This window comes from Delphinapterus leucas, chromosome 11, assembly GCF_059928025.1.
Source record: "Delphinapterus leucas isolate spDelLeu-1000000601 "Yukka" chromosome 11, BTC_Dleu_Yukka2, whole genome shotgun sequence".
Lineage (NCBI taxonomy): Eukaryota > Metazoa > Chordata > Mammalia > Artiodactyla > Monodontidae > Delphinapterus > Delphinapterus leucas.
This window is the reverse complement of record NC_143139.1, coordinates 92,194,329-92,212,645: the sequence shown is the minus strand read 5'-3', so window position 1 is coordinate 92,212,645 and position 18,317 is coordinate 92,194,329. Positions and strand designations below refer to the sequence as shown.

Sequence of the window (18,317 nt, the reverse complement as noted above, 5' to 3'; positions counted from 1 at the left end):
GTTAAGGCCCACAGGGGCACACAGCTGCTTTCCCTGCACTGTCTGAACCATATCTCTTTCTACTTCATGAAAACAAATGACAGGGGCCCCAGGTATTCCTTCCACTTCCCCCTGTGTTACCCCAGATACCATGGCATGAATCAGTCTGTCCTTGCCTCTCTTCCCCCGTTTTCGTTTATTTCAACATCTTTTGTGCATCTACTGTGTGCTCGGGCCCAGTGAGTTGGGAGCTGTTTGAGGGCAGTGACTGGGTCTTATTTAGTACTGAGCCCCTCGCTGTGTATTGAGCTCTCTGTTCAGCCCAGGGGACCCAGGGGAACAAGATGTCACTAGCACTTAAGAGGTATGCATCGAGGGAATTCCCTGCCGGTCCAGTGGTTAGGATTCGGCGCTTTCACTGCCATGGGCCCGGGTTCGATCCCTGGTCAGGGAACTAAGATCCCACAAGCCGCACAGCGCAGCCAAAAAAAAAAGGTATGCATGCACCGAGGCAGTGAATGGAAGTGAAGAAGGGGCAGAGCCTGGGGGAGTCGGCAGAACCCTCCTCTTCCACACCCACACACACAGGAGGCTGGTTCAGGGGGAGCAGAGGCAGCTGCCTTTATTGGGGGCCGTGGGCCGGCTGGCTTCACTCAAAGGCCACGCACTTGATCTTGAAGTCGCCGTCGGCTGCCAGGTAGTTGATGGCCTCCAGGTTGAGGCGGTTGGGGAACTTGAAATCGTATCCACCAGGCAGCTGGATGGTTAGGTCTGCCTGGTCGAAGGAGACGCACACCTGGGGGTGGAGAGGAGCAGTGAGCGTGTGGACCCCACAGTGGGAGCCTCGGCCCTGCAGCCACGGCCTGCAGGTCCTAGGCCCCCCCAGAGCCCTTTCCTCACGTAGCCCTGACAACAGCCCCGCTTCATGGTGAGGCCCTGAGGTTGGGAGAGGGGATGATGCTTACCGAGGATAACACAGCAGGTGACTGGAGGGAGGGGAGATGGGGAGGGAGGGGAGGGGGGGCAGGGTGGGACCCAGGTCTCTAGCCACTCAACCCAGCTCTGCCTCAGCCCACCCAGGGCCCTGACCCCACCCCCAGACCCCAGCCCACCTCCACAACACTTCCAGGCTGGAAGGGGAAGACGGACTCCCGCTGCTCAGCCCCCCAGGCCCCGCCATCCTTGCTGTTACACACGATGGTGTTGGTGTCCCCGTGCGCGTCGAAGCGGGGGTTGAAGTGCAGGCACAGGTTGTTGCCATCTTTGCCCATGTTCAGCACGAAGCTAGGGGATAGCGGGTGGGCTTGAGGCTGCCCCCTCCCGCTGCAGCCCCCTCAGGCCGACCAGTCTGTGCCACTCAGTCCACGTTAATGGACCTCACCGGGGGAACGCATGGAGCCGAGGCAGGAAACCTGGATTCTAGCTGTGCCCTTCCACCTCCTTGCTGTGTGACCTTGAGCAAGTCCCTGCTCCATCTGGGTCTCAGTTTCCATATCTGCACAGTAGGGGCTCCACAGGAAGTATCTCTTAAGGGCCTTGCTATGCTGACAGCCAGGACTCTTGTAGACATGAATTTGTGTCCCTGCCCGTTTGGTCAAGGTCAGAGACTCCCTCCAGATGGTGACCTCTGGGAGGGCAAGTGTCCTGTCTGTCTTGTCTATCTCTGTATCCCTGGTGCCCAGCATGATGCGTGACACACAGTAGGTGCTCTGTAACCGTGGGGCGAATGAACGAATAACAATAATGCATTTGCTGAGTCGAGGTAACAGCAAGGCCTCCCTCTGAGGGTTTAGAAAGAATGACATGAGCAGTGCATATGAAGCGTGCGGCTCTTTATACTGTCAGCTGGTCATCAACGTGTGAGATGACCCAGCATTTCACCTCCACACAACCTCCCCCCTCCATTAACTGATTAACAAACGAGGCTCAAGGCGGTTGGTTGACTGGTCCAAGCTCACAAGGCTGCGGTGAAACTAGGCCAGCTGGCCGAATGAATGATGAGCTAAGGAAGGACGGAAGGAGTGAAAAGTCGAGTCAAGAGCGCAGGATACACAGACCTCAGAGGGCGGGCAGCGAGGGTGACACCCTTTCATTCCCTCTCCCCGCCCCGCTCAGCCTCTGGTCCCGCCCACAGCAGTAGGGAGGGGAAGGCCAGCCGAGGCAGCTGACAGGGCCGCAGCTGGTTTAGTTTAAGGGGGCGACAACGGTGGGAGCGTCCAGACTCCGCGGAGGAAGTGACTCACCCAGAAGACGTAGCCTCAGCAGCCGCCGACATTAACCCCGCCCCGCCGGAGGGAGGAGCCGGGCCCGGCCAGCCACGCCCCTGCCAGACGCGGGGCGGGACCCTCGAGCCCCAGCCCCCGCCCCCGCCGCCTGCCGCCCGCCGCCCCCGCCGTCGTTCCCTCACCTCTTGGCGTCCGGGGGCACCTCGCCCCGCACTCTGAGGCACTCCCCAGGTTTGAGATTCAGGTTGCTGGCGACCAGACCCTGCGCAGACAAGACCCCGCCCAGCCGGGTTAGAGGACTTAGGGTGGGAGGGTGGCAGGTCGTGCCCCGCGCCGGGAAGACCAGGCCTGCTCTGACCAGGCCGACCCGAAGGCTGCGGAACCCGGCTGCAAGTTCTAGACTCTCCTTCTTTGTGTGGTCCTGGGCAAGTTTCTTGTCTGTAACATGACTGAGGTTCTAGAAGACAGGATCTAGAAGTTTCTGCGGTTTAGCCCGGGGATTTTAGATGCAGAGTAGCCTGGGTGGTGGAGTGATGTGCTCCATCGCCTCATTGAATAGATGGAGAGAACCAGGCTCCAAATGCGTCACACTGCGAGTTGGGGGCAAAGGAAGGTGAGTGAGGCGCCTGCCCCTCTGCTGGAGAGGACGAGGCCTGGGGCTGGGCCATCCCCCACCATCCCCTTCAAGCTCCTCTGTGCAGAGAGGGCCAGGGGCTGGAGAGGAGGCCCCTAAGGAGCACAGCTAGACCCCTCTAAGAAGGGAGAGCAGCCCAGGGCGGGAGCCTGCAACCTGGCTGGCTCGGGGTTAACAAGAGCCAGCGCAAAGCTTCACTGGTGTGAGTGGTTCCTCCTGCCAGAAACTTGAATCCTTTCCCTAGGGGCCTGCAGAAGATTCTTGCTGCTTTCTTGCTCCTTTATCACAGCCCCCACCCCCCAGCTTGGAGGAATGGTTGAGCGGGAATTCCCCCAGCCCCCACCTGACCAGCCTGGACAGAATCACCCGCCCCGGGCTAACCCAGGCAGGCTCCCTCCCGGCAGCCTGTTTCAGATCCTGGCGACTTTTACAGCTCGGGAGCAGAGGGTGACTCTGCCCTGGCCCAGTGACGGGGACAGCTGCAGGGGGGAGGGGACAGGAGGCTCTTTGGGGGGAAGGGGGAAGGGATAGTGGCCTGGGCACCCTCAAAATGCCCCACTCCACCTCCAGTCGGCCACACCCTTCCCACTCCCACTTCTCAGAGAGCTGCAGAATGTAAGCCCTTGGCAGAAATAACTGCTGTCAGACCCTGGAGGAATCCAGAAAATTCTTAAGCCAGAGAAGGCCTTGGGGAAGCCCACCCCCATTTTACAGACACGGCCACTGAGGCCCAGAAAAGACACTTGTTCAAGGCCACACCACAAGAACTAGAACCCAGATCGTGATCTGCCCTCACTATGCCTGGCTGTCTGCTCCCACGCCATCTCTGGGCCTTGGGGTGGGGTCCCCATACTCACACAAGCCATGATTGAGGAGAGGAGGATGTTCCTGGGACTTCGGGACCAGCTGTCTGAAGACTACCCGAGAGATGGGCCACAGCCCGCTCCCACCCTTTTAACTGGAACAGACCCGGGTGAGTCCCGCCCCCTGGATGCTGAGCCAATTGTAACTCAGAAAGGAGATGGGGGCCACGGGAGGCGGAGTCAATGGAATTTTGAAGCCAGTTCTGGAACAGAGATGACCAATCAGAGTGGAGAACCCCCACATTCCTTCTTAGCCACTCCCCCACGGTCCAGGCTCCACCTCCCATTCTCTTACCCCTTCCCAAAATTATGCTGTGGCAAGGATTGGGGGAAGCCAGTGGAAAATAGTTTGAGGATGAGCTAGGCCCAAGAGTTGGCTGGAAGAGGGCCAGGGCCAGCTAGCTGAGCTCAGGGGGTCCCCCATAGAAGGCGGCTGAGGAGGTGCAGTGTCCTTCAAGAATTAGATCTGGGGTTCGTGAGGCTGCTCCCTGGCAGGGGCCAGGGCGTGGCCCGCTCTGGGCGCCTCTGCAGAGGACCCAGGACCCGTTAATCACAAAGCCCTGCCCCTGCCTGGGCCTCCCTCTGAAGCAGAGGTTGCGGCTGCTGCTCTCGTGCTCCTCACTAGCGCTAAAGAAAGGCTGGGCCGGTGCCAGGCTTGAGGCCGCCGCCCAGGCTCAGGGCTCAGGCCTCAGGCTTCGTTCTGCCCTCCCGAGGGGTCTGCCAGGGATCCTCCAAGAGCCCCTGCCTGACAGCCTCTGTCCTGTCCGAGAGGCTCAGGCCTGGGAGAGGGCCCAGGGTGAGCCAGACCATGAGGGGATGGGGTCCCCGGTCTGTGCACCCCCATCCACTCTCCTCACATTTCTCCCTCTGACACCCAGCACAGCTTTCCCTTTCCCCATCTGTTTATTTTACTGAGTACCTACTATGTGCCTGGCCCTGAGCTAGCCTCAGAGGATTCAAAGGTGAAGCCCTCAGTCCCTGTTCTCAAGTAGCCCACTGTTGGGGCAGAATCTGGCCATGAATCTAATTAAGAAGTAGCATGATGCAGGCTCTGAGGGAAGTCATGAGCGAGCACCTTGGTGGGATGGTCCAGAATGGGAAGAAGGTGGGTCTTGAAGGATGGGTGAAGAAGCAGGGACTGGCATTCCAGCGTGGGCAAAGGCTCAGAAATGAGAAGGCACAAGCCTGGGGAACAGTGAGCATCTGGGCATGGCTGGAGTTCAGGGTGTGCTGGGGAAAGATGGGGCATGAGGGTGGGAAGCCAGCGGTACCTGGATCATGAAGGGCCTCACTGAGGGGTTTGGGCATTGTTTTATCTGAGGGTGCTGGGGAGCCACCAAAGGTTATAGGAAGAGTGAGTATTGAGGCCAGATTTAGGCTGCAGGGAAAATCACTGCAGCAACAGAGTTGAAGGTGGGTTGGAGGGGTGCTCACCTCACACTTAGAAACCAGGTAGAGGAAGGAGCGCGGGGAGCACTGGGTGAGGTGGGGGGCTTGCTAAGAGAGTTATCAACAGGACCGCCTTCACATCACTGTCCCCCTTCTGAAATCACCAGCACTGAAGAGGGAAGAAGATGTGGACCGGGGGTGACTCACATCTGGAGCAAACCTGCCCTGCCCTGCCCTGCACTGCCTCCCCAGACCCCACCTTCCTCCAGATGACTGAAACCCACGCTGGCACAGGAGGAGAGGGGCTGCCCGGGGCTGAGAGGCAGGCCCAGAGAGGTTGGGTCGCACCCCTTGCGAGCCCCTCATCCCTCCTCCCAGAGCAAGCCAGCTGCCACAGAAACCAACAACAGAGCTTCACTTTTTCCTCCAGGGCCTCCCCCAAACCTCAGCATTAGGGAGGGGTGGGGAGGGTGCCTAGCTCCACTGCCTTTCCTCTGTGCTTCCCCTCCGAGGCCCACAGACACTCTCTCTGCCTGGTCAAGGAATGGGGGCATTTCAGGAGGAGTCCAGGCAGTCGTTGCTGTGACTGCCATCAGGTGGGACTGGCTGGCTGTTCCAACCCAGTAGTTGGGCTCTCAGGGCCTCAGGAGCTGCTCCTCCATTCTTCCCCCAACCTGGAAGACGGGTCCAGCACCAGGAAGTGTTTGCTGTTGGATGAGGGGCTGCTTTACTCCTCTCTGGCATCTGGCCTGTCGAGGGCTGGTAGAGAGATGGAGTGGCAGGGTGACAGGGTGTATAGGCTCCCGGAAAGGCCCCTTTGGGAGTCTGGAGACTTGGGTCTGGTTCTAGCTCTGCCACGCCCTCCCCAGGGCATCCTGGCAAGCTGCTTCTCCCTGCTTGCCTCAGTCTCCCCGTCTGTGAATTGGGGATGTGCAGCCCTGCTCTCCTGCATAAGGTTAGTACAAGGTGGAGTTCAGGTCTGTTGTACTTAATAGATGATTATTTTTTTCATGGAGTCTCAGAAGGTTTTAGCCTTCCTCTTGTCTCTTCTCCCAGGCTGAGTTCACCTTCCTGGGTCGGCACTTCTGGGAGGCCTCCCCCTCACCACCACCACCCCATCCCTTGGCAGTCTCCTCCTGCCTAGGCTGCGGTGGGGAGTCTCTCCAGAGTCCAGTGACCCCTATAACAGGGGCCGCAGTTTTCCTGAGGCAGGGACCAGGGACAAGGTGCATTGTGTGCCCCCCGCCCCCATCTTGGGGCCTCCTATTGGTGGCGCCTACTTATCTGTCAGGCCCTGTGCCCGGCGCCTCACTTTCATACATTATCTCATTTCGTCTTCACCTCCCTCCTGAAGCAGGCCACGTGGGTGAAACTTCTGCACAGGGAAGCTGCTCTGGGGCCCTGAAATGAAGCCGACGTTAGAATCAGAGAAGACGGACAAGTCCTGATTTGGGGGCTACCTGGCTGTGACTCTAGCCTTGGTCCTTGTCCTCCCTGAACCTGTATCCAGGCCCGGAAGGTGGGAATGTCACCCATCTTGGAGGGTAGCAGGATTGCAGGAGTGATGTGAGAGGGGCTGCACGTCAGCTCTCTCTCCTGCATCCCCGAAGGCCAAGGGCACCCACCCCAGGGACTCTCCTCCCCCTCACTGGCCTGCCGCAGAGGCAGGGAGCTCTCTGGAATTCCTCCATCCTGCAGGCTGGTGCTATGGGCTGGACCTTGGCTGCTGCCATGAGAAATGAGCTGAACTTGTCCAGACAGGGGATCCAGGCCAGCACGGCCCTTCCCAGCCTGCCCACTCCTGCCCTGCCCCCCGTGAAGGCCGCGCCTCCTCCAGCTGGCCGTGGTGGAGAGGGCTGACAGGCCCACTGAGACACCATCCACACCCCCAGGCAACCTGGCTGGCTCAGCTGGGGAAAGTGTGGGTGGTCAGAGCCTCCAGAGCTCCTGAGACCACCCAGAGAGCGTGGCCACGTGGCCAGGGTCACACACGGAGCTAGCGCTGCAGCCCTTTCATCTGCCGAGCCAAGGAAAGAACACTGTGGTCTGGGGATACCTGGACCTCAAAATGATCTTCTCCTCCTGCTCCATGAAGGAAGGACTAGTTGGGGGCTGCCCCCAGCTTCAGATACTTTTCCAACCAGTTTGTGCTGGAGCCCGCCTCCCCACTTACCCACTCATCCAGTCCCACCTCCCTGCCTTTGCTTATGCTGTTGCACCTGCCCCAGACAGCCACCTCCCCAAACACAGTACACTCTGTCACTTTTGCCTTCCCACCTGGTGTTTGTCACCCTCTGAACACATGCCCCAGCTCGCCTTTGGGGAACACTCCTCCTCTCATATGAGGGCTGGGTGGGGTCCAGACCCTGTCATTCATTAGCCCTCCAGGGCACAGGCGTGAGTCTTTTTTATTTTTTTAAACGTTTGGGGGTGTGTGTGTGTGTGACAATTATAGACTCAGAGGAAGCTAAGAGTTTTTTAAAAGCTTAGAAAATATTTGAGACTTGAAGAAAAAAATGTGTTGGCCCCAAAATTCTAAGACTGAAGAGCTGAAATTAATGAACGTTTACTGTGCTCAAACCTAACACTTGGTAGTCATAAAAATTGTATTACCTTGAAAACAATTTTGTGGGTTGAATTTTCTTCGAAAGTGTGCCCAGTTCTCTCTAGAGGTTGGTCACTCCTAAATTAGATCCCCATAGCCAAATAATGTCTAAAACAAAAGCATAAAAATATTTGGAAAAATGTATAGCAAAAACACCCCATAAATATATTTAATGGGGCCTGTGGGTACATTTTAATGTTTTCTATAATGTGCTTGGGACCTGTGTATCAGGAGAGTTTGGGGCTGCAAATAACAGAAATCTCAACGAAAACTGCTTGAAAATTAAGGAAAATTCACATACCAAGCATTCTGGAGCTAGGAGGTTTCCATGGTAGGTTAATCCAGTGGCTCAATGAAATCAAAGATCTGGGTTCCTGCATGATCATGGATTGTGGCCGTGTAGACAGTCCTTGCTCTTCTGCACAACCACAATCCACAATTCATCCTTGCTCTTAGGACAGACAGGCTAAAGGATTTGGGATGAATTGTCTTCACATCTGCAACAGACTCTCGAATGAGTCAGTTAAAAAATGTGAAGATATTGGATGGGCCAAAAAGTGAACGATCTTTTTGGCCAACCCAATATATACAGAGCAATTAAGCAAATCAGACAAATTGGGAATCTAGGTGAAGGGCACATGGGTGTTCATTGTGCTATTCTTGCACCTTTTCTGTTGGTTTGAAACGCTTCTAAATTAAAATTTGGGGAGTGTGACATAATAAGAAATGTATATTTGGTCCATGACCCTAGTTCCTGACACAGAGTTCCTAGATCCTTTGGAATTTCCTAAGTGATATGGGTGCCTGAAAGAGCATCTTTTGTTCTAACATTTTGGTCTCTGACCCCAGTTGCTGACACAGAGCTCCTAACTCCCTTGGAATTTCCTGGGTGATAGGATCTTCTTTTGTTCTAGTGAGGTGACTCTTGGTGGGTACCTGGATGGCTTCAGGAGGGGGGCTGGTCACCAGAAAGACCAAGCAGTGATCAGAAGCTTGTAACTTTCAGCCCCACCCCCCATCCTCCAGGGAGGGGTGAGGGACTAGAGACTAACAATCAATCATGCCTATGTGATGAACCCCTCCATGAGAATCCCCAAACCACACAGTTTGGAGAGCTTCTGGTTTGGTGAACACATCCACATGCTGGGAGGGTGGCACACCCTAACCCCACGGGAACAGAAGCCCCTCACTTTGTACCCTCCAGGACCTCACGCTATGTATATGTCTTCATCTAGCTGTTCATCCGTAAGCTTTATCATATCCTTTATTACATAATAAAACCGTATTCTTAGTGTTTCCCGAGTTTTGTGAGCCGTTGTAACAAATGATCAGACCCGAGAGGGGAGCTGTGGGAGCCTCTGATTTATAGCCAGTTGGTCAGAGTGCCAGGTGATGACCTGACACTTGTGACTGGCATTGAAGTGGGGGAAAGTCTTGGGGGACTGAGCACTTAAACTGTAGGGTCTGTACTAACTCCAGGTAGTGTCGGAATTGAATTATTGATAGCTTGTAGGATACCCAGTCGGTGTCTGCAGAAAACTGGTGAGTTGCTTGATGTAGAAAACCCACACATTTGGTGTCAGTACTGTATCCTGTGGGCAGAGGAAACAGTTTTCCCTTTCAGCTGGTGTCAGAGAAGTGGGATTTGCTACAACGGCCCTGGCTCATGGAAACGTGTGGTTTGGGAAGAGAAAGTGTGAAACGGCGCGGGATGAGGAACCTTTGATTCCTATGTGGTCATGTGGTCACCCATGGTATGAGCAGCAGCTGTGCTGCATTGTCTAAAGGTAAACGTGGGGGAAATCCCCTGGCGGTCCAGTGGTTAGGACTCCATGCTTCCACTGCCGAGAGCCTGGATTCAATCCCTGGTCGGGGAACTAAGATCCCGCAAGCGATGCATTGCAGTCAAAAAAAAAAAAAAAAAAAAAATTTTTTTTTTTTTTTGGCCATTCTGTGTGGTATGTGGGATCTTAGTTCCCCGACCAGGGATCGAACCCGTGACCCCTCCGTTGGGAGTGTGGAGTCTTAACCACTGGACCACCAGGGAAGTCGCAAGATTATGTGCTTTCTTTTATTTATTTTTTGCGGTACGTGGGCCTCTCACTGTTGTGGCCTCTCCCATTGCGGAGCACAGGCTCCAGACGCGCAGGCTCAGTGGCCACGGCTCACGGGCCCAGCCGCTCTGTGGCATGTGGGATCTTCCCGGACCGGGGCACGAACCCGTGTCCCCTGCATCAGCAGGCGGACTCTCAACCACTGCGCCACCAGGGAAGCCCTATGTGCTTTCTTAACTAACTAACTAACTAATTTTTTTTTAAAAAGGTTAACGTTACCAATGGAATTTAGACGTGGCTCCAAGTCCTGGGGAGCTGGCCTACTGATGCATAAGGAATTGCGAAGAAAGTAAAACTTACAGTCCTGTGGTTATGCTCATCTGTAATAGCTAAGATGAAATAAAGAGTGCTGGGCGGGACTCTGATGCTAGACCAAGCTCAGATTTCAGTGAGTCTGAGCTTCGGCCACTGTTTCAGAGCCACCCCCAGAGGAAAAAATTATGGCAGGGACAACAGAAAGTACCCCTAAGGCCTCTGGTCACCAAGAAAGTAGTCAACATGCAGGGGTGGGGGAGGAGGGAGGCAAAACTAGGTAACTATTGAAACCAGGGGGTATAGTGTGAAGGAGTTGTTTCATTTTGTGGATTGGTGTCGTCAGCTTTCTGAAATATTAGCTGGGAGTCCAGGTGAAGGCCATACGGTATTCACTGTGCTGTTCTTAGACTTTTTCTGTTGGTTTGTAACTTTTAGAGGTCTGGAGGAAACAACCCCAACGAGCTCCTCCCATCTTTCTGAAGCAGAGACACAAGCAGAGAAATATACTGGGCCATGCTTTGCGATCACATAATAGCTGCAACCGCTTTCACACCCAAAGCCCAGAAGAGTGAGAGGATGAGAGGGATGCACCTGGAGGGTGCTGGACCACCTCATGGGGCAGCCAATAAACTCTCTTACGCCTTAGCCAGGTTGAGCCAAGTCCGTCACAACCAGAAGTCTCCACAAGAGCACATTTGCTCCCACTTCCTGATGCAGCCAGGCTCAGTCAAGTACTCCCTCTTCCCCAGAAGAATCATAGTGAAGAGAATTTTCCAGACCTCCAAATCCTACCCTCAGCCAGCTCACAGATGGCCACCTGCTCTGCAGAAGGCACTGAGGATGCTCGAGGCCAGCAGGGCACACGTTCACAGCAACAGCCCAGGTGTGAAGGATGCCTGAAATGGAGGGGGGTGCGCAGCACCTCACCTGAGCCTCCTGGAGGGTGAGGACCGGTCTCACACCTGTCTCCACAGAGAGGGGCCGCAGCCTCCCGGAGTCAGCCCACACAAGTTCAGATCCTGCCTCAGGTGACCACACTTTCCAGGGGTGTGCCGTCGTGTTTAACTTAACATCACCTTTAGGATGCTCATTCCCCAAGGAGTAAAGTGGGATGAGTAATGCAAGCTTGCTGGATTTTCTGAAGGACTGAGACATTGGTATATAAAGACTCAGTGAGGCATAAAGTGCTATTGTGCTAAGGTACCACTGCACACAGAGAATACTCTGCAACTGGGGTAAATCATTTCACGAAGCGGGTGGGCCAGTTCCGGGGAGAGCAGGCTCAGGCAGGGGTTCCTCCCCCCGCCCCACCCTGGACACAGACTTCAACCGACAGACACTCCCACTCGCACTTTATTAAGATCGGGAGGACTGGTTACAACAGGGGTGGAGGTGGCAGGGAAGGCCCAGCCCCCATCCCCACCATCACTGGCACGCAATAATAAATAAACAGCTGGGGGTGGGCACGGGGGAGAGGTGGCACAGCAAACACTGAGAGCACGGGGGGCGGGCCACAAAAGCCCCCCTCCCAAGCTGTGACCACCGTCAACACTGGTCTGGTACCATGATCAGGGAGGGTGGGGCTCTCAGCTACAGAAGCCCCCAGAGCCACCAAGTGGCCCCCTTTGTGGAGGAGGGGTGTCTTCAGCACTTGGACCCGTATTTATGAACAGAAATCTGGATCCCTGGCTGGTCCAGTCAGACCCAGATTGTCAAGAGGCCAGTCTCTCAGACTTCTGGATTGTTCTATTCAGGATCCAAGAGACTAATGGGTCATTATTACCTAGGGTCCTGATTGGTCTACCCAGGACCTAGGACAAGAAAGGGTCATAGTCGCTTAGGCTCCCAACTGGTCCACTCAAGACCCAACAGCAACGAGTCACTATCACTTAGCCTTCTGATGGGTCCATTCAGGGCTCAGGACAATAATGATTCATGGCTACCTAGACCTCTGATCGGTCAATAGGAACCCAGGGCCAGGACCCAGGAGCAGGCAGAGCCCTAGAGGCCCCAGGGAGGAGGTAGGGGATTAAGTGCTCAGGGTTGGGGGAAGTCCTCACAAGGCAGCAGAGCCCAGATTTAAACAAGCGGAGGTCACAGGGCAGGATATAAGGCCACCTGGCTGGGTCAGGCCAGGGTAAACCAGTGGCAGGGAGGGGGCGGCTTCTGGGACAGAAGAGTGCCCAGCCACTGCTGGAAGGGGGTCCGAGGGCCCTGACATCTTCCCTGGGTTCCAGCCCCACCAGGGTAGAAACTGGGGCCAGGGAGCTAGCTGGTAGCCCTTAATGCAGCTCTTGGCCCATCACCTCCATCTACAGGAACAGGGTGAGCAAGGGTTGCAGCCGCAGTTGCTGGTCAGGTGGGCTCAGTCCTCCAACCCCTCCATCATGTCCGCGATGCTCTCCACATAGTAATGGGGCACGAGGTCGTGCTGGCCAGCTGCCAGGTAGGTCTGGGCCTCCTCCAGACGGGAGACGCCTGTGAGCGTGAGCACGGTGGTCATGCCACAGCGGTGGCCGAAGAGGATGTCGGTCTCCAGGCGGTCGCCCACCATAAGCATGCGGCTGGGGTCCACGCTGAAGTACTCTGTGATGCACTCAAACATGTAGGGGCTGGGCTTGCCCACCACCAGGGCCTGGCGGCCTGAGGCTGTCTCTACGGCAGCAGCCAGGCTCCCGGTGCCTGCAGGGACATGGAGACTCGGTTAATGCAGGTGGCAGCGGGGAAAGCATCCAGGCCCGGAAACTGGAATTCCCATCGAGGCAGCTTGGCATGGGGGTCAAATTAGGCACTGAAATGAGTTAAAAGGCCACCTGCTTCCAAGTCTTAGTGTAGGGGTTAAGGGCACAGACTCTGTAACCAGATGCCTGCATTCACACCCCATCTCCACCTTTCTTGGGCAGGTTACTTAACCTCCCTGTGCCTCAGTTTTCCCATCTCTTGTATGGGGATATCAATGGCAGTATCTCACGTGGGTATTGTAAGGCCTGAATGAGCCACTGCGTGTAACCGGGCCTGGCTTAGTCAGCCCTGCGTGCCGTTCACAATTTTACCCAAGCAGCCACACGCCTTTGGGCAAGCCAACCTCTCTGAGTTTCCCTAGACTCACTGGAAAGGGGGATCCAAGTAATGCCTACCTTCAAAGAGGTGCTCTGAGCACCACAGGGGCAAATGCTTTGGAAACAGAAAAGCCCTTAACAAACAGCAGTTGTGGTCATTGCTACAAGAATGTGTGCTCCTGGCATCAGAAACTGGCACAGCCCTTTTGGAACACAGCAGGGCACAGAAATGTTCGCACCTCTGACCCAGTCAGCCTCCACTGGGAAAGTGATCACAAGGCGAGAATTCAAACTGGAGACAAACAGCTACATGGTTGAAGATGTCCGTGGCCTCAGTAACTATAATAAGCAAAATTGTGGAACACACCCAAGTGTTTAACAATAGGAGGACTGTCTAGAAAAGGCTAATTCCCAGCCCAGTACCACCCTGTCCCACACAATGAGTCCACTGTGCCCGTCTCAGGGGTACATCTTTGTGCCAGAATGTTCTACCTTCACACTAATGATGAGCACATTCTAAAGTGCCAGGGGCTGTGTGGGAGCCCATTTTACATGAACGCCCATTTTACAGATGAGAAAGCTATGTTCAGTGTCGTTAAGTAACTTGTCCAGGGTTGCACAGCTTAATAAGTGGCAGATAAAGGATATGCATTCAGGTAGGTCTGACCCAGACACATGCAGGGCCAGCCTGTACGAGCTTGGGAGTGCTGAATGTTTCATTTTCAGGAATTCTGAAATGAGGTGGTGGTTAAACAAAGCCACTATTAAAAGTCAACTTATATAAACTTAACAATCAAGTGAAATATGTTTAAAACAAAGGTAATAAATTCTCCAAACCCATCACTTCCTAATTATTTTACCATTATCTATGCTCTTGAGGTTACTTGCATCCTAATGATGGAAATATTACAGAATGGCGTGTACATATCTTCCCAACCCCATGATAAGTGACTTCACGTTGGTAGGCTGAAATCCGCCACAGTGGGGGGAGTACTTATACCACAGAAACTGGCAAAAGGCATAAATCAAGACTCTTCCAGTTACTAGACATCAGTACTCCACTGGTCTGACCCCAAATGCTCTGGGCCTCCTGTCTCCCTTCTCATAGGGGATGACACTCAACTTGATTAAGCCCAAGACACAGAAGGTGCACAAACAGGAAGAATCCTCAGCCCTGCGGCCCCCAGATGAGGAGGAACTTCCATAGGATCAAGGCAGAGCTGGCCCAGAGCAACCCTGTTGGGAAGGTCTCCCTGACCTCTGACCTAGAACTCGCCTGCTTGTTTTCCTGAGAACTGGGTAGGGAAGAAAAGCCATTTGCCCTGTTAGTTAGAAATTCCTTCCAGGATGGGAAGGGCTCAACTGCGTCACCCCAAAGTGATTTTCTCAGCTCAAGAATGGTAGCTCTGGGGACTTCCCTGGGGGTCCAGTGGGTAAGACTCCGTGCTCCCAGTACAGGGGGCCTGGGTTCGATCCCTAGTCGGGGAACTAGATCCTGCATGCATGCCGCAACTAAAGATCTTGCATGCCACAACTAAGACCTGGCACAGCCAAAATAAATAAATAAATGAATAATAAATATTAGAAAAAAAAAGAATGGTAGCTCTGTCAGCATATTCCTTTCCTTTTTAAAATAAATTTACTTATTTTTGGCTGTGTTGGGTCTTCGTTGCTGCACGGGGCCTTTCTCTAGTTGCAGCGAGCAGGGGCTACTCTTTGTCGCTGTGTGCAGGCCTCTTGTTGCGGTGGCCTCTTCCGTTGCAGAGCATGGGCTCCAGGCGCGTGGGCCTCAGCAGTTGCGGCACCCGGGCTCCACAGCGCAGGCTCAGCAGTTGTGGCGCACGGGCTTAGTTGCTCTGCAGCATGTGGTATCTTCCCGCACCAGGGCTTGAACCCGTGTCCCCTGCATTGGCAGGCAGATTCTTAACTACTGAGCCACCAGGGAAGTCCCAGCATCTTCCTTTCCTACCAGGTCGGAGCCGATCCCTCTTGGCCCCCCATGTCCCACCTCACTCACTCAGCCAATATTACTGAGGCCCAACTATATGCCAGGCACTGTGTGAGGCACTGGGAATAGAGCAATGAATGAAACTAAGATCCGTACCCTGGGTGAGCGAGCATCCAACCAGGGGAGTCTATGAACGTAACTGTGTCCTCAGACCACTACATCCCACTCTTCTCAACAACCTGTCATCCAAGGCTGGCGTATGTTTTGCTGGAGATGTATTCCTAAGACGACAGGCATGTCTATTTGCCATCTCAAGTGGCTGCCACATGGTAGATAGGTAAACACACAATTTAGGAGACCCACAGGGACTGGGGAGGGGGAACTGGGGTGAGATTAGCATTACTTCAGATTTTATGCATATTGGGGCCTTTATTAGTGTTTTTATTCCACTTTCAAAGCTGCATGATTCAGTTGTGCCCAAACAGGACACAAGCGCTGTATTTGTTAAGCTCTGTCTCCCCCTCTTGGCTGTGGGAATGACCAGCAGAGCCGGTGGGCAAAGCCAGATGGGTGGTGAGACCCAAGGGGCACGTGTGGGCAGGGCCTGGTCTCTCCCCAGCTCCTCCACACCATCCTTCCTGAGCCCCCGGGGGAGCTTCTGAACCCAAAACCTTAACCTGAGCTTTGAGGCCTCCAAAGAAACTCACTTTTCATAGCATGGCCTAGGGCAGGCAGGAGCTAGTGCAGCTGGGAGCCCTGACCAGCGCCCTCACCTTGGATTTATGGGGAAACTGAGACTGAAGTGGTCATGCAGCAAAGCTAAGACGGGCCTAGAACTATAAGATTCTCAGCCTGGAACTGGTTCTGCCATGGCTCAAGCCCTGTTCCATTCCCTAGTGCCCTGTCCTGCAAGATGCCTCCTCCAGGAAGCTTTCCCAGATCTCCTCAGCTCTAGGACCTCCCTGCCACCCATCTTAATACTGTGTCTACTCCTCAATCGATCCCACCCTGCCCTCCTAGGATTCGGTATCAATCGAGTCAGCGGCCAGCAGGGAGTGAGTCATGGAGATCTGTCCCTGCCCTCAGCTTACTGACTGGTTGTCCACACACACACTACTGTCAGTTAGCCTCTGCTACCACCTGCTCTTGTCTAACTTGAACCCTCCAAGATGTAGGAGGCTCACTTGCTCCTGCTTTCTCTGCAGATCTGAATTCCCAAATGACAGCAGTGAAGAGTGCCTTGGATGCAGGGGGTGGGGTTTAGAGGTTGGGGGTAAGGTGGCCTCAAGAGCCAAGTTCAGATCCTCTTGCTCTTTCTTGGGTGGCTCACTTCCCTTCTCTTAGCCTCAGTTTAACTGGGAAATGGGACAATAACGTCCATCTCCAGAGTAATTCTGAAACTAAATAACAGACACCAAGGTGCTTCATAAAGCTCTGTAATAGGAGAGGTCTTGGATACAATTTACATCATCTGAGCACCTACTGTGTAGCAGGCACTCATCCTGATCACTCTCTCCTCAGCGAAACTGTCATGGTTACTATTCGCATTTTACACCCAGGGCAGAGATGCTCAAAGGTTATGTAACTTAACAAGATTACAGAGCCCTGGAGCTGGAACTGGAACTCAGGTCAAACTCCATCCACCTTCTGTGCTCCCCGCACACCTGCCTTCAACCTGCCGCTAGAAACTCCTGTTCCAAACCTCCAACGGTGGCGGGGGGAATCCTTCCAGGCTTTGTCCCCAACTCTCCGACCTCACCCCGATGGCGGGTGGGGAAAATGACAGGAGCCCTTGAGGCTGGTTCAGAAAGGCTAGGATTGGGAGTCGGGGCCCTGGATTCCGCCTGCAACTCCTTGAGCCACAATGGGCCTCAGTTTCCTCATCTGTCAAACCGGGACCCCACTGCTGCCCCTCACAGGGTGACGGTTTCAAGAATTACCACATGTGGACATGAAAGCATCCTGGGCTCTTGCTGGGTGGGGACCGCCCTCACATCACTCCCGTTCCCCACCTGTCACCTGGATACGCCCCTTCCCCACCCCACTCGCAGGAGTGGAGGCATAAGCGCCCTAGCTCAGTTTCCCCGCCAGCCCCGCGCTCACCGGGAGTCCGGCTGCCGTCGCTGAGCGGGTGCCACGGGTCGCGGTCGGTGGCCACCAGCAGGCAGTCGGGGTCGCGCAAGTGCGCGCAGGCCTCGCTCAGCTTAGCGAAGGAGAAGTGCTCGTCGTAGCCCACCAGCACGGCGCGCACGCGCGGGGCCGAGCCCGGGTCCTCGTCGGGGTCCCCCGCCAGGCGCAGCCCCGCGGCGCGCAGCTCGGCCCGCAGCCCCTCGCCGCCCAACACGAACACCGCGCCCTGCGCGTCCGGCGGCCCGAGCAGGCGCTGGCGCAGCAAGCGCGCAGCGCACAGCGCGGAGCTGAAGAGCTGCTCGGCGCGCAGCCCCCCGAAGCCGAGGCGCGCGAAGCGGAGGGCCAGCTCGGGCCGCGCGCGCCGGCTGTTGTTGCTCACGAACAGCGCCGCCTTGCCAGCCCGCGCCAGCCGCTCCAGCAGCTCCGGGGCGCCCGGCACGGCGCGCTCGCCGTTCCACAGCACCCCGTCGCAATCGAAAAGGACCCCCTGCGCCCGGCCCAGCACGTCGCGCAGGGCCGCGCCGTGCAGCCGTTCGCAGCGCGCCATGCAGCCGGCTGGCCGCCCGCACGCTCGCGCCGCGCCGCTCTCTTTCCGCGAGCACTGCGCGCTCGTCCGCAGCTGGCTGGTTTCCGGCACCTGCCAATCGGCGCGCCGCAAGGGCCAGGGGGCGGGGTCACGGCCTGGCCCGCGGCCAATGGGGGCTAGAGTCTCGGGGAGGAGCTGGGCTGCGAGCTAAGGGAACCTGGAGAAAAGGGCGGAATCGCGGCCGCCAACGAGGGAAAGGGACCAACGACGGCCTAGCCTGGTCCTTCGTCACACCCCTTAGTTCCTCTGGGCCAGTAGTCGCTGAGCTTCAGCCCTAACTAGCTTCTTGCAGGGATGGGAGGCTGAGAGACTGACGCTCCTTTTGACCAATAAGGAATTACAAGTAGAAAATATGGCCCGCTCCGCGTTCCCCAGCCAATCAGAAGCTTAAGACGGCTGGTTGCTAGGAGGAAAACAGATGCTAAAGGAGATGTTATCTTTGGGTCAAATCTCATTGCTCTCTGAACCGTGATCACACCAGTTACGAGCAAAGTCTTGAGAAGAGTGTGGGTGTGTTGAGGAGAGAGGCA

At 55.4% G+C, this 18,317-nt stretch overlaps 2 protein-coding genes across 2 annotated transcripts; both read right to left on the bottom strand.

Annotated features, from left to right (window-relative positions):
- Window positions 1-575: 575 nt before the first annotated feature.
- On the bottom strand, window positions 576-3,816 carry LGALS1 (galectin 1). Its single transcript, XM_022596596.3, has 4 exons — window positions 3,696-3,816; window positions 2,387-2,466; window positions 1,092-1,263; window positions 576-775 (listed from the first exon to the last, which is right to left on the bottom strand). The coding sequence occupies exons 1-4, from the start codon at window positions 3,702-3,704 to the stop codon at window positions 629-631; spliced, it is 408 nt and encodes a 135-aa protein (XP_022452304.1). The 5' UTR covers window positions 3,705-3,816; the 3' UTR covers window positions 576-628.
- Window positions 3,817-11,399: 7,583 nt separating this feature from the next.
- On the bottom strand, window positions 11,400-17,802 carry PDXP (pyridoxal phosphatase). The gene is made up of 2 exons (XM_022596594.2): window positions 17,175-17,802; window positions 11,400-12,746 (listed from the first exon to the last, which is right to left on the bottom strand). The coding sequence occupies exons 1-2, from the start codon at window positions 17,746-17,748 to the stop codon at window positions 12,430-12,432; spliced, it is 891 nt and encodes a 296-aa protein (XP_022452302.1). The 5' UTR covers window positions 17,749-17,802; the 3' UTR covers window positions 11,400-12,429.
- Between the last annotated feature and the right edge of the window lie 515 nt (window positions 17,803-18,317).